General features: G+C 38.4%; 1 protein-coding gene across 2 annotated transcripts in view; it reads right to left on the bottom strand.

Annotated features, from left to right (window-relative positions):
- Positions 1–1,960: 1,960 nt before the first annotated feature.
- The window catches only part of CCAR1 (cell division cycle and apoptosis regulator 1), a 67,326-nt gene continuing 54,589 nt past the window's right edge, over positions 1,961–14,697 (bottom strand). For both annotated transcript variants that reach the window (XM_047702148.1, XM_047702149.1), the window contains 6 exons: positions 7,253–7,335; positions 6,761–6,907; positions 4,854–4,974; positions 4,591–4,776; positions 3,040–3,245; positions 1,961–2,311 (listed from right to left, as the gene is read on the bottom strand). In XM_047702148.1, coding sequence (XP_047558104.1) covers positions 2,252–2,311; positions 3,040–3,245; positions 4,591–4,776; positions 4,854–4,974; positions 6,761–6,907; positions 7,253–7,335 — 803 coding nt within the window. In that variant the 3' untranslated portion in view covers positions 1,961–2,251. The remainder of the gene's footprint in view (positions 2,312–3,039; positions 3,246–4,590; positions 4,777–4,853; positions 4,975–6,760; positions 6,908–7,252; positions 7,336–14,697) is intronic.

Genomic DNA, 14,697 nt, shown 5'->3' with positions numbered 1-14,697 from the left:
TTGGGGCGCCTGGGTGGATGAGTGGGTTAAAGTCTCTGCCTTTGGCTCAGGTCATGATCCCAGGGTCCTGGGATGGAGCCCCGCATCCGGCTCTCTGCTTCGCAGGGAGCCTGCCTCCCCTGCTGACCACCCCCCCCCGCCCGCCTCTCTGCCTACTTGTGATCTCTGTCAAATAAATAAAATCTTAAAAAAAAAAAAAAGATTTTATTTATTTCAGAGAGAGAGACAGAGTGAGAGAGAACACGAGTAGGGTGAGGGGAAGAGGGAGAAGCAGACTTCCCGCTGAGCAGGGAGTGTGACAGGGGGGCTCAAACGTGGGAAATGCTTCACCAATTAAGCCACCCAGGCGCCCATTACTCAATATTTTGAGAGGAATGTAATGTGAACATACATAAAGTCTAAGTGTTGCTTAAAGGAGTTTTTTGTGTTCTTACAGTTTTACTAGGACTTGGGCAAAAGTCAGTAAGAAATAATAAATTCTTAAAATTTCAGTTGCTCTACAATGACTGAATCAAGCATCAGAAATGTAAAAACAGGGGCACCTGGGTGGCTCAGTCAGTTAAGTGTCTTCGTTCAGCTCTGGTCAGGATCCCAGGGTCCTGGGATGAAGCCCCAAGTTAGGCTCCCTACTCAGGGAGGAGCTGCTTCTCTCTCTCCTCCCTGCTCATGCTTTTTCTTGCTCTCATTGTCTCGCTCAAATAAATAAAAACTTAAAAAAAAACTTAAAAAAAAAAAAAAGTCATTTAGGAGTGCCTTGGTGGTTCAGTCATTGAGCATTCCACTTTTGGGTTTCAGCTCAGGTCATGATCTTGGGGTCCTGGCACTGAGCCCTGTGTCAAGTTCCATGTTCAGTGGGAAGTCTGCTTAAGATTCTCTTCTTCCTCTGCCCCCCACTAAAATACATAAATACATAAATAAATAAATAAGTCTCATGCTCTAGTGAGTGAGCCAGCCATGTATTTCTTTCTTCCCCCAAGATTTTTATTTTTTAAAAAATTTACTTATTATTTATTTGAGAGAGAGTGAGTGAGAGAGAAAACGAACACAAAGCAGGGGGAGTGGGAGAGGGAAAAGCAGGCTCCCTGTTGAACAGGGAGCCCGACACAAGGCTCTATCCCAGGACCCTGGGATCATGACCAGAACTGAAGGCAGACACTTAACCGATTGAGTCACCCAGGCCCCCCTGGATAATCCTTTCTTGTTGAGGGGCTGTCCTATGCAACATAGGATGGTTAACAACATCCTTGGCCTCTAACAACTAGATGCAGTAGCATTCACTCACCCAGCTGTGGCAAGTAGAAGTGTCTCCAGACATTGCTAAATGTCCTCTGGGGCACGTTCACTCCCTACTGAGAACCATTTCTTTAGAGTATATCACATTTTCTACCCTTTTCACTCAACAGTTAATCAACTCTTATGTACCCACTAAAATGCTGAAGGAAGTACACAGACTAATAAAAAAATTATTTTTAATTAAAGAAGGCTTAACTTAAGACATCATACTGACATCTACTGGCTTGGTGCTAAACTGTACATTTGACAAACACTGCATTTAAGGGAAAAAAACCCTCAAAATTAAAATATAGGTGCTATTTTGGGAAAGAACAATTAATTGAAAGCAGTAACATTAACATCAGTACTATTTGTTTTTTTGTAAGTCTAACATATATAGTAACAATGGTAATTATCTATTACTTTCTTAGTTTTTGATGTCTTTTGGATGAACTGAATTTTTAATGAATAGTTTAGAGGCTGATAGAAGGGATTTTTTTTAAGACAAGTAAAAAAGTCTGATTCAAAAAACTTGCAAAAAAATTAAGCAGCATGCTATTTTATGATTTATACTGAAATTTTAAAAGACTAAAAATTTTTTATAAAAACCTAATAATGATAATTCTATAAATAAAACTGCAATTATTCTAAGTATTTTAATAAAAGACATTTGGTAATTAAATACTACTATCAATTAAAGTGATGAACTTTATTGGGGTTAAAAACTATAACAAAGTTCATCCTAAAACATTTTGCAATGCAAAATTATTTCACTCAAGGAGTGTTTAATAATTTGAATGCCAGGAATTACAAGCAATTTTCAAAAGCAGACTCTTCACATTCATAAAACTTTATACATCATTTGAACTAACATTTTTATACTACTAAAATCAAACATGCATCACTTTCAAACATTCTTGTATCATGATTTTATATATTACATTATTTAACACCATTCTTCACCACTACATGTATTTTATCATACACTTGCACCATTCTCCTTGGATTTCTGATCTTTATCTTCATTCTTGACATTATCCTGTAACACAAAAGACAAAGTATTTAATTAGATTCTCTTAAACATAACTTAAAAAATAATAAACATTAGTTAACAGAAACTCTAAATAGCCCATTTTGCCATCTATGAAAAACTGACACTAGAGACAACTACAAAGGAAACCCCTCAATTCTATGCAGAACAGTTTGTAGTATTTGAGAAAGCTATCTACGTCCTGAGAAATCAGAGGTAATTAGGAATAATAGTAGTATATTCCTTGCACAGTAATATGATTTCTCTCCCCTTGTTCTCTGAGACTGAGGATATGGAAGATTCTCATTTTAATTAGTTTATAATGGCGCTGAGTTACAGGTATTTTTTAGTGACAAAAAATACTAATAAATTGATTTTGATAGTGCCAAAGAGTTTCTCAACTCTGCCAAAAATAAATGGCTTTAAAAAGAAGCATAAATGGTTTTATTTTCCTCAAGTTCAAATTCAATTCACTCTCTGGTTCTGAAAGAAATACAAATAAAACTTGTAAGTTTCCAAGAAGTTTCAACAAGTCTACACACATAAACCATGTTGACATTTCAACTAAATTCTAGAAGAATACAATCTTTTGGAAATCACTTTTGATTAATATGACAAAGGACAGAACACCAACCACTATTTGCTCCGAGAAAAACCACTAAGAGCTTAATGACATTATAATTTCCAGAGTTAAAAGTTGAGACAAACTGAAAATACGTAAGTATAAAACAGCTAACCTTCTTCAGTACAGTGTGGATTTCATCCATTACTGTAGATAAGTTTCTGATTGTCTTATTGAGTTGGTTTTCAAACTGCAAATTCATGTTTTCTGAAATCTTTAAATTTTCTTGTAATTGACTAAAGTCCTTTTTAACTTCTCTGAGTTCACCTGAGAGGCTTTTGTTGGAATTCTCCAAATTTAGTATGGTTTTCTCATCTTCATCTGTTTAAAAAAAAAAAAAAAAAAGGAATTCACCATCTTACCCCTTAAAATCTCAAATCATGAGGTTAGAAATATCTAAGGGGTGCCTGGGTGGCTTAGTAGGTTAAGGGGCACCTCTTGATTTTGGCTCAGGTCATCTCAGGGTCCTGGGACTGAGCCCTGCATCAGGCTTGGTGCTCCACAGGAGTCTGCTTGAGGACTCTCTCCTTTTTTCCCCCTCCCTGCTTGCATATTCTCTCTTTCACTCTTTTTTTTTTTTTTTTAAAGATTTTATTTATTTATTTGACAGAGAGATCACAAGCAGGCAGAGAGGCAGGCAGAGAGAGAGGAGGAAGCAGGCTCCCCGCTGAGCAGAGAGCCTGATGCGGGGCTCGATCCCAGGACCCCGAGATCATGACCTGAGCCAAAGGCAGTGGCTTAACCCACTGAGCCACCCAGGCGCCCCTCTCTTTCACTCTTAAAAATAATTTAGTGGTGCCTGGGTGGCTCAGTCCTTAAGTGTCTGCTTTTGGCTTGGGTCACAATCCCAGGGTCCTGGGACTGAGCCCTGCCTTGGGTTCCCTGCTCAGTAGGAAGCCTGATTCTCCCTCTCCCACTCCCCCTGCTTGTGTTCCCTCTCTCGCTGTTAATCCCTCTGTTAAATAAATAAATAGTATCTTTTTTTTTTAAGAAAAATAAATTTTTAAAAAAATTTAAGAAAATATTAAGGAAAATAAAAAGCAGTTATAATTCCTTAAAATGGCCACAAATGTCACAGTTATAAAGCATGATGTAGTATACTCGCTTCATTTAAATTTTACCTAAGTCTGTCTTCTCACCCAGGATCCACTTTTTAGATGGATTAGAGAAAGTAGCAAAAACTGATGAAAACTAAGTAGCACTAGGAGAAGATTAAAAAAATACAAAACAACAAAGGAATCTAAGAATGCATATAAAAATCTAAGATAAATTCTTAAAATGACAAGGAATTTTATAGCTTTTAATGGTCAAAAGTGAGTTGTATAATGTGCCTAGACTAAAATGCAGAGTATGGATATGCATGTGACACAGGTTTGTATATATGTGTGTACACATATATATTCCAGCAGGGTTTTAAAAGTACCAAAATAGGGGCACCTGGGTGGCTCAGTGGGTTAAGCCGCTGCCTTCAGCTCAGGTCATGATCTCAGGGTCCTGGGATCGAGTCCCACATCGGCCTCTCTGCTCAGCAGGAAGCCTGCTTCCCTCTCTCTCTCTCTCTGCCTGCCTCTCCGTCTACTTGTGATCTCTCTCTGTCAAATAAATAAATGAAATCTTTAAAAAAAAAAAAAAAAAAAGTACCAAAATACCCAATGCTGTTCCTTACCCGTTTTTTCTTCTAGTAACTGCAGCTTCTGTTCTACTTCAGCTCTTACTTTTTCACTCTTTTCCAATTTTTGCAAGAGGCTTCCTACATCAACCATTGCACCATTGTACACAATAAGACCAACATTTTCTTCCACATCCTTTGATTCCTGCTTTACTGTTGGTGTTGGAAGTAACAACCGGTTCCCTATAAAAGATTGTATTTTATTACCTTTTTCTTATTTAATAATTATATAGGATAATCTCAAAATAATATATTCAAACCTAGCATATCTTCCTGCAATGCTTCAGACTCTTCATGGTTTTCTTCATCTTTTGAGGTGTCTGTTAATTTCCGGTAAAAGCAAGACTCACGAAGTACTACTTTATTAAGAAGTTTCTTTACCTGTTATGTAAGTAAGTAAAAAAAAAAAGATGAGAATAGAATACATTTTTGAATTGCCTTAACTGTGTTCTAATTTTCACATATGATAAACATCAGTGGCATCTGTGTTCTCAGTTATCCTCTCCCACTCAAACACTTGTGTGGGTTTTTTTTTTTGGGGGGGGGATTTATTTCAACCTGAGCTGAAATCAAGCCCCCCTCCACCTGTGTTTTTCGTTTCCTCTTTTTTTTTTTTAGATTTTTTTCATTTATTTCTTTCAAAGAGAGAGAGCATAAGCAGGGAAAAGAGGCAGACTGAGGAGAAGCAGACTCCGTGTTGAGCAGGAAGCCTGATGCGGGACTTGATCCCAGGAAATCTGGGATCATGACTTGAGCTTAATTGACTGAGACACCCAGGCTCCCTCACTTGTGCATTTTCTAACTGCCTTCTCTATAAACCTAAAATCCAAATTATCATTTGAAAAAATTTTTGTTAATAAAAAACATGTAACACTGATAGAAACACTAAAGCATACACTAAAGTGTATAAACTGGCTGACTCAGCTGACTCTAAATTTCAGGCTTGTGAGTTCAAGCCCCACATTGGGCCTGGAACCTACTTAAAATGGGGGGGCGGGGAGGGTGCACACCTAGATGGCATAGTTTGTTAAGAATCCAATCTCTGATTTCAATTCAGGTTGTAAACTCAGGGTCCAAAGACTGAGCCGTACACATCGGGCTCCATGTTCAGTGTGGAGTCTTCTTAAAGACTCTCTCCCTCTGCCCCTCCCCAACCCTGGGATGTGCATACTCACTCTCTCTCTCTCAAATCAATCAATCAGTCTTAGAGAGAAAAAAAAAAAAATACATGAGTGCTTGGGAGCCTCAGTTAAGCATGTGCCTTCAGCTCAGGTCATGATCCCAGGGAGCCTGCTTTTCCCTCCCCTGCTGCCTTCTACTCCCCCTGCTTGTGCTCTCTTTCTGTCAAATAAATAAAATCTTTTTTTAAAAAAGTGTATGTACAAAGATATTTATTACACTAGAGTCTATAATTCCAAAAAATGGAAACTGCCTAGCAACTGACACTTAGTTAAGGCAATTATGGTTCATCTGTATTACAGAATGCTTTGTAGTCATAAAAAGGTCAAAGTGGGTCTCTATTTTCATAAAATGGTCTATACTGTTAGATGAAAAAGTTGTCCAGGGGCACTGGCTGAATCAGTTGGTACGGCATGGGACTGGATCTTGGGTTTTAAGTTCAAGCCCTAAACAGGGTGAAGAGATTACTTAAAAATAAAATCTTAAGGGGTGCCTGGGTGGCTCAGTTAAGCAGCTGCCTTTGGCTTAGGTCATGATCCCAGAGTCTGGGATCCAGCCTGCACTGGGCTCTCTGCTCAGTGGGCAGTCTGCTTCTCCTTCTCACTCTGCCTGTTGCTCCCCCTGCTTGTACTCTTTCCTCATCAAATAAATAAATGAAATTAAAAAAGAAAAATCTTTAAAAAAGAAAAAGAAAAAAAAAAGTTGTATATAAGTAATGTATAAAATGATTTCATGCGCCCGCGTGTGTATATATATATATATACACACACACATACATATACATATAATATACATATCAAGTTGCTTACAAAAAGATCTACAGGATTACATGAGGCCAGAGAAATAGAACTATGGAGGGGACTTGTAACTTTTATTTTACACATTTCCATTATTTCTTGACTATAGTATCTCTATTAGCCAGTAGACAGAGATTAAAAAGGTAATTACTTAAAATGGCTTTTCATTTTAAACATGCATGACAGATTACCTGAGCCCGAGAAAGATGTAGTCCAAGAGTATAAAGTATTTCTTCTAAATCCTTCTCAAGAAGATAACCACAATGGCTTTGATCAAAATAAACAAATGCCATTAACAGATCCCTGTTAATTGTGATCATCTGAATCTTTTCTTTTTCCTAAAGAAAATGCAGAAGATAATAGTACATAATCTTTACCTCTGAAAAGTAAGAAATTGAGACCATGTCCACATAATAGCTAAAAATAAGAAAAGACCTCTGCCTCATATTACAAGTTAAAATGAGCTCATCTTGCTTATGTGTACGGGAGAAAGGAATAAAACATATTGGTTACCTGGCCTAACTACAAATATAAAAATACAATAGGCTAAATTTTGCTCTGAGTGGTAATATATAGATATATATAAGGACCAATAAACTTCATGATAGCATTATGCTTAATAAGTCTAGATTATGAGAAATGGAAATTATTATGTTATAAAGAATACATTATTCAATAAATACCTTATCTTTAGAGGGCCTCTCCTTGCAGTACCTGTTGATATCTCTTTTGTCATCTCGTTTGTTTATTTCTTCCTCATCCCGATCTATAAAATCAATACAATAGCAAAATACTCATTAATACAGATATTTTCTATTGCTGTAGAGATCAAAAATAATTTTATGTTACTGGTCAGTTTTCGAAAGACACAATTTAAAGAAATACTGTATGAATAAAAATCTTTTGGACTTTAATGGGGTGCCTGGCTGGCTCAGTCAGTGGAGTATGTGACTCCTGATCTTGGGGTTGTAAATCTGAGCCCCCATATTGGGTACAGAGATTACTTAAAAATAAAATCTTAAAAAAAAAAAAAAAAAGAAAAAAGAAAAAAGAAGTTTTTTTTTTTTTTTTAGAGAGGAGGAAAAGAGAGCAAAAAGGTAGGAGGAGGGGCAGAGGGAGATGGAGAGAGAGACCTCAAGCAGACTCCCCACTAAACACAAAAGCCCAACATGGTGCTCCATCTCACAACCCTGAGATCATGACCTGAGCTAAAATCAAGAGATGGTTGTGCAGGGCACCTAGGTGGCTCAGTGTGTTAAGCCTCTGCCTTCGGCTCAGGTCATGGTCTCGGGGTCCTGGGATAGAGGCCTGCATCGGGCTCTCTGCTCTGTGGGGAGTCTGCTTTCTGGTCTCTTTCTGCCTACTTGTGATTTCGGTCAAATAAATAAATAAAAAATTATTAAAAAAAAAAAAAAGAGGGAGAGACTGTCATGTAACTGACTGAGTTACTCAGGCACCCCAGAAAATAAAGAACTATGAAGAATAAGAAAAGGATGAAATGTATAGAGACGCTAAGAGGTGAAAAAAATTTTCCTTTATTAAATCAAATAAATTAATTCCATAAAAATTTGAAGGACATAGTTAAAAAAAATTAGTTTTATATATAAAATTGGAAATTATAACACAAATTTAAACAAAATAGAGCAAAACATATTTTCTAAAACTTAAAAGGAACACTAGTCAATGCAGTTAAAACTAACTGTAGATAAATTACTGCAAAATAAAACTATGTGACGAACTAAGATGTTCTTAAGATAATTAAGAAAAGCTAACTGTGTTAGTATCAAGATTTGCTTATACTAACATTCTATTCCATGTTTAAAAATGGTAACTTGGATAAATCATTCTATTTTAAGATTTCATTTCATTCATTCAATTTGGATTTAGAGTAATCTCTACACCAAATATGAGACTCAAACCTACAACCCAAAGATCAAGAGCTGCATAATCTGCTGACTGAGCTAGCCAGGTCCCCTGAACTGTATACTTCTAAATGGATGAGTTACATAGTATGTGAATTATAACTCAACAAAGCCATTTTTGTAAAAGGAAAACAGGCAAATTGTCTAAATCGGGATTGTGGTGATGGTTTAACAATTCTATGAAGTTATTAAGAATGATTAAAGTGGGGGCACCTGGATGGCTCAGTTGGTAGGGTATCGGCCTTTGGCTCAGATCATGATCCCGGAGTCCTGAAATCAAACCCCAAACTCAGCAGGGAGCCTACTTCTCCCCCTCCCTCTGCTGCTCCCCATGCTTAAGACCTCTCTCTGTTCAAATAAATAAAATCTTAAAAAAAAAAAAAAAAGACTGAAGTGCACATTTAAAAGTATTGAGTTTTGTAGTATGTATTGGTCCATAAATAAATTGTTAAAAAAGTGTCCTGGGGGGGCGCCTGGGTGGCTCAGTGGGTTAAAGCCTCTGCCTTCGGCTCAGGTCATGATCCCAGGATCCTGGGATCGAGCCCCACATCGGGCTCTCTGCTCAGCGAGGAGCCTGCTTCCCCCTCTCTCTCTGCCTGCTTCTCTGCCTACTTGTGCTGTCTGTCAAATAAAAAAATAAATCTTAAAAAAGAAAAAAAAAGTGTCCTTGGGGTGCGTGGGTGGCTCAGTTGGTTAAGCAACTGCCTTAGACTCAGGTAATGATCGCAGGGTCCTGGGATCCCCGTTGACCAGGGAGCCTGCTTCTCCCTCTGCCCCTCCCTCTGTTTTCACGCTGTCAAAGAAATAAATAAAATCTTAAATAAATAAATAAATAATAAAAATGCATCCTTGGAACCTATTTCTCTCATATATGCTATAAAACATAGGTTTATTATTGTGGGTAAATTAATTCACTGTTAAGAGCCTGTTTCCTCAATTATAAAATAGAGAAAACAATAGCCTCTGAGTAAAAGTGTAATTACAAATAACTGTTATTAAGAATGTACCATATACTACACAAGGATAAATTTCTTTCCTTCATTAACATTTTATAGACATGATCCATCTTATTTGAGTATTTAACTTGAAAGCTATTTATTTCAAAACTTTGTCTCCCCTGGAACACAGATTTTTTACAAATAAATCCCACCACACAAAAATATACTAAGGTTATGTCCCTTTATTTTTCCCCCACATACACTACTACCCATATGAAACATTTAAAGGAAGATGCTATCTATAAAAAACTACTTTGTAATCTTTTTCAATGTCATTAATCTTCCAACAGTTTCTTCAATGGCTGCACAGAATTTAACTGCATGTCTACAGCAAAATATATTTAAATAATTCTCTATTATTAAACATTAAGACAAGGGTGCCTGGGTGGCTCAGTCAATTAAGCATCCAACTCTTGATTTTGGCTGTCATGAACTCAGGGTTGTGGGAATGAGCCCCCAAGACAGGCTCCCCATTCTGTGGGGAGTCTGCTTCTCACCCCCTCTCTGTACAACATTCCCCCTGCCACCAACTCTTTCTAAAATAAATATATCTTAAAAAAAAAAAACATTGAGACGAATTCTGATTTTTTGTTTATAGGCAATTATGGAATGAACACCTGTGTTGATATGTTGACTGAATGACTGACAGTTGACTGACATTGCCAAATTTATGTCCAGAGAAAGTGCAACAATTTAAACTGACTGCAAGAGCAATGAAAGAACTCTTCTCTTTACCTGTTAACTGTTAAACTGATGTTCACCTTTTATTTAAAATCTTTCGTCAAGGGAGGCCTGGGTGGTGCTGTCAGCTGAGCATCTGACTCTTGGTTTTAGCTCAGATACTGATCCCGGGGTAGAGCCCATTATTAGTGTCCACATTTATAGGAGCCTGCTAAGACTATCTCTACCCATCCCTCTCCCCTGCTCTCTCAAGTAAATAAATCTTAAAAAAATTCATCAAATTGATTGGCAAAATATAGATTCCTGTTATATGCTCCCCTAATTACTAAGAAGATTCAACACAAATTTAGACACTGAGCTGCATTGTATTTTCATTTTGTAAAAAATCACCTTTCTACTTGTCTACTGGAAAAAGAGCAGTCTTCAAGTAACATGATAGGATAATGAAATATAAAGTATGGGGGAGGGGTGGAGCTATGATAACATAAGCAAGCAGCAACTGAAAACACCCAGGAAAAATCAATAAAGAACTATAATCCTATCACTGTTGGGCTTCGCAGTTTATGATATTCATTAAGTACCTATTTAGAGCTTATTTGAATACACTGCTCCAGGAACCTGCAACGTATATCAGCAAAGAGGGGACAAAAACCTCTCTTTTTCTAAGATTTAAGCAATTTTTAAGAAAGATTTTATTTTTAAATAATCTCTATACCCAATGTGGGACTCAAACTTACAACCGAAGATCAAGAGTCGCATGCTCTACTGACTGAGCCAGGTAGGTTCCCCCCAAATTCCTCTTTTCCTTATTAGGGACTTGTATGTATTAAAGTGGAAAGACAGTAAGTAAAAAGTAGTATAGTAGAACAGGTTCTGTAAGTAAAGCAAAAAAAGGACAGATAAAGAATGTGTACTGGTTGGAAAGTCTATGATTTTAAATAGGGCTGGGTGCAGAGCAGGCCTTGCTGAGAAAGTGATAGCTGAATAAAGACTTCAAATTTGAAAGCATCAGGAGGGTGGATCTCTGGGAGTTTGCATGCAGAAGGAACTGTCAATGCAAATGTCCTATTAACAGGGCCATCTGTAACAGGTCAAGAAGTCACGATTGTTTTGGGTGCAAAGAGCAAGTAAAGAAGAGTGGTAAGAAATGAAATCAGAGGCTCGATTTTATAGTCTTAGAGATCACTGTGAACACTGGCTTTTTACAGAGTGAAATGAAGTGCCACTGAAGGAGTCTGAAATCAAACAAATAAATGACTTAAATTTACAAGGTTGTTCCGGCAATTGTGTTAAGACGACACATTAGAGAAGGAAGTAAGCAAGGGAACCAGGTAAGAGGTTTTTATTTTTTTCATTCTTTTATTTTTTAAAGATTTTATTTATTTGACAGAGAGAGTGAGAGAGAGACAAGCTGGGGCCAGGGGCAGAGGAAGAAGAAAAAGCAAGACTCTCTGATGAGCAGGGAACCTGATGCAGGGCTTGATCCCTAGACCCTGGGATCATGACCCCAGCCAAAGGCAGATACTCAACCGACTGAGCCACCCAGGTGCCCTCAGATAAGAGGATTTTAAAATAAACTAGGCAAGGGACACATGGCTTGGATTAGCGGAGCTGGTGAATACAGTCTGTTTCTGGATATGTTAAGACAGAGGCAATATGACTTCCAGATAGATTGGAAATGGGATTATGACAAAAAGAAATAAGTTTAGAGTGATTTCTAGATTTTAGCTTGAGCAACCTTTAGGATGAAACTGCCATCAAATTAGTGGGGTAAAGCTGAGGGTGGAAGATTTGTCTTCTGATGAAGGGGGAAAAGCAGGAGTTCAGTTTTAGACATGTTTATTTTGAAATGTCAAGTAACTTAACCAACTATGTCAAGTAGGCAGGTCATTGACAAGAATGGGAGAGAGATCTGACTTAAGATACAGATTTAAGAATTGTCAGCATATAGTATTTAAAGCCAGGAGAGTGGATTAGACCACCACCAAGGGAACTACACGGCAGAGAAGAATAAAAACAAAAAGAGATGAGAGCCGGAACATTGTGACATAGACAAAATAATGAGGAAAACAGTTTAGTGATTTAATTAAGGCAGTGACAGAACTGTACTAGAAGAATGGGGGGAAAACAGGGTAATAAAAAGGGTTAACTTCCAATGGACAAAACAGGTTATGGAAAATAAATCAATCAATACTGATATATGGGGCACCTGAGTGGCTCAGTGGGTTAAAGCCTCTGCCTTCAGCTCAGGTCATGATCTCAGGGTCCTGGGATCGAGCCCCGCATCAGGCTCTCTGCTCAGCGGGGAGCCTGCTTCCTCCTCTCTCTCTGCCTGCCTCTCTGCCTACTTGTGATCTCTGTCTGTGTGTTAAATAAATAAAAATTAAAAAAAAAAACCTGATATATGTATATTATGTCATTGCCATGGAGGTTATTAGAACAATTAAGACTAGATATTATATGGCTAAGGTAGAACATGACATTATTGTTAATTTTCCTATGTGATTACAGAATTGTGTTTAAGAGTATCTTTTAAGAAAGTTGAAGAATTCCTATTTTTCAATGGATCAGAAACACACACATACACAACATGAATAGGCAGATTAACGAATCAATTGATTGTTGGATATGGACTGTTCAATGCACTATGCTCTCAAGTTCGTTAATGTCTGAATATATTCCTTCTTTTTTTTTAAAAGATTTGTCAGAGAGAGAGAGAGAAAGTGAGTGAGCACAAACAGGGAGACTGGCAGGCAGAGAGAGCAGACCCTCCCCTGAGCAAGGACCACCCCCAACCCCGGCCGATTAGGGACTCGATTCCAGGATCCTGGGATCATGACCCGGGATGAAGATAGACATCCAACCGACTGAGTCACCCAGGCATCCCTATTTTTGAGTATTTTCATCAACACAAAGGAAAAATAAAATACTGTGGTAGAAACAAAGGTAGAGGTGAATCAAAAAATACCTTAAGTAGTAGTAATTTTCAGAGATATATACTATTTAAAAACCTCTTAGAATATTCTCATCTGAAAAAAGGAGTTTTTTTTTTTTGAAGACTTTGACAGAGAGAGAGAGAGATACCACACAAGCATGGGGAGCGGCAGGCAGAGGGAGAAGCAGGCTCCCCAGCTAAGTACGGAGCCCAATGTTTTGACCTGAGCCAAGGCAGGCACTTTGCTGACTAAGCCACCCAGAAGCCCTAAAATAAGGATTTTTAAAGTCTCAAATCTATATGGAGATTGACAAGTACTCAGTGGTATTTCAGAGGTACTTTACGGCTGACATCTATGACTCGTCGGGACATTTGCTGTTGTTAGTTTTTGGTTTTGTTTGTTTTTAAAGATTTTATTTATTTAACAGAGAGAGAGACACAGTGAGAGAGGGAACACAAGCAGAGAGAGTGGGAAAGGGAGAAGCATGCTTCCTGCTGAGCAAGGAGCCCGATGTGGGGCTCAATACCAGGACCCTGGGATCATGACCAGAGCTGAAGGCAGACTTAATGACTGAGCATCCAGGCGCCATCCCTCCTTTTATTTTTTATTTTATTTTTTTAAGATTTTATTTATTTATTTGACAGAGATCACAAGTAGGTAGAGAGTCAGGCAGAGAGAGAGAGAGGAGGAAGCAGGCTCCCCGCTGAGCAGAGAGCCTGATTCAGGGCTCGATCCCAGGACACTGAGACCATGACCTGAGCAGAAGGCAGAGGCTTTAACCCACTGAGCTACCCAGGTGCCCCGCCATCCCCCCTTTTCTTACTTACTTATTTATTTATTTTTTATTTACTTTTTTAAAGATTTTATTTATTTGTTAGAGAGCAAGCACGTGCACAATCGCACAAGCAGGGGGAGGGGCAGGCAGAGGAAGGAGGCTCCCTGCTGAGCAAGGAGCCCAATGTGAGACTCAATCCCAGGGCCCTGGGATCATGACCGAGTTGGAAGCAGTTGCTTAACAGACTGAGCCACCCAGACATCCCCTATTGTTGTCATTCTTAAGTAAAACTTTGTGCCCAACGTGGGGACTGAACTCCTGATCCTGAATCAAGAGCTGCATGCTCTACCAACTGAGCTAGCCAGGTGTCCCTAATATAAGTATTTTGAATCATTCCCATTGGTGTCTTTTATTAACTTGGGTGATAAACAGGTGTTTATTTTCATTAGTCTTATTTTTAACTTTTTTAAAAAATATTTTTATTTATTTATTTGACAGAGATCACAAATAGGCAGAGAGGCAGGCAGAGAGAGAATGGGGGGGGGGGGAGGTGGAATAGGGCTCCCTGCTGAGCAGAGAGCCCGATGCAGGGCTTGATCCCAGAACCCTGGGATCATGACCTGAGCTGAAGACAAAGGCTTTAACCCACTGAGCCACATAGGTTCCACCCCCCACCCTTTTTTTCTTTTTTTTTAAGATTTTATTTATTTGAGAGATAGCACAGCTGGGTGGGGGGCTGGGGATGCAGGAGGAGTGGAAGAGGGAGAAACAGACTCCCCGCTGAGCAGGGAGCCCTACATAGGGCTTGATCGCATG

The sequence above is a fragment of the Lutra lutra genome, chromosome 14 (genome assembly GCF_902655055.1).
Source record: "Lutra lutra chromosome 14, mLutLut1.2, whole genome shotgun sequence".
In the NCBI taxonomy this organism is placed as follows: Eukaryota; Metazoa; Chordata; class Mammalia; order Carnivora; family Mustelidae; genus Lutra; species Lutra lutra.
The sequence above is the reverse complement of the archived record's forward strand: the minus strand, read 5'-3'. Positions and strand labels throughout refer to the sequence as shown.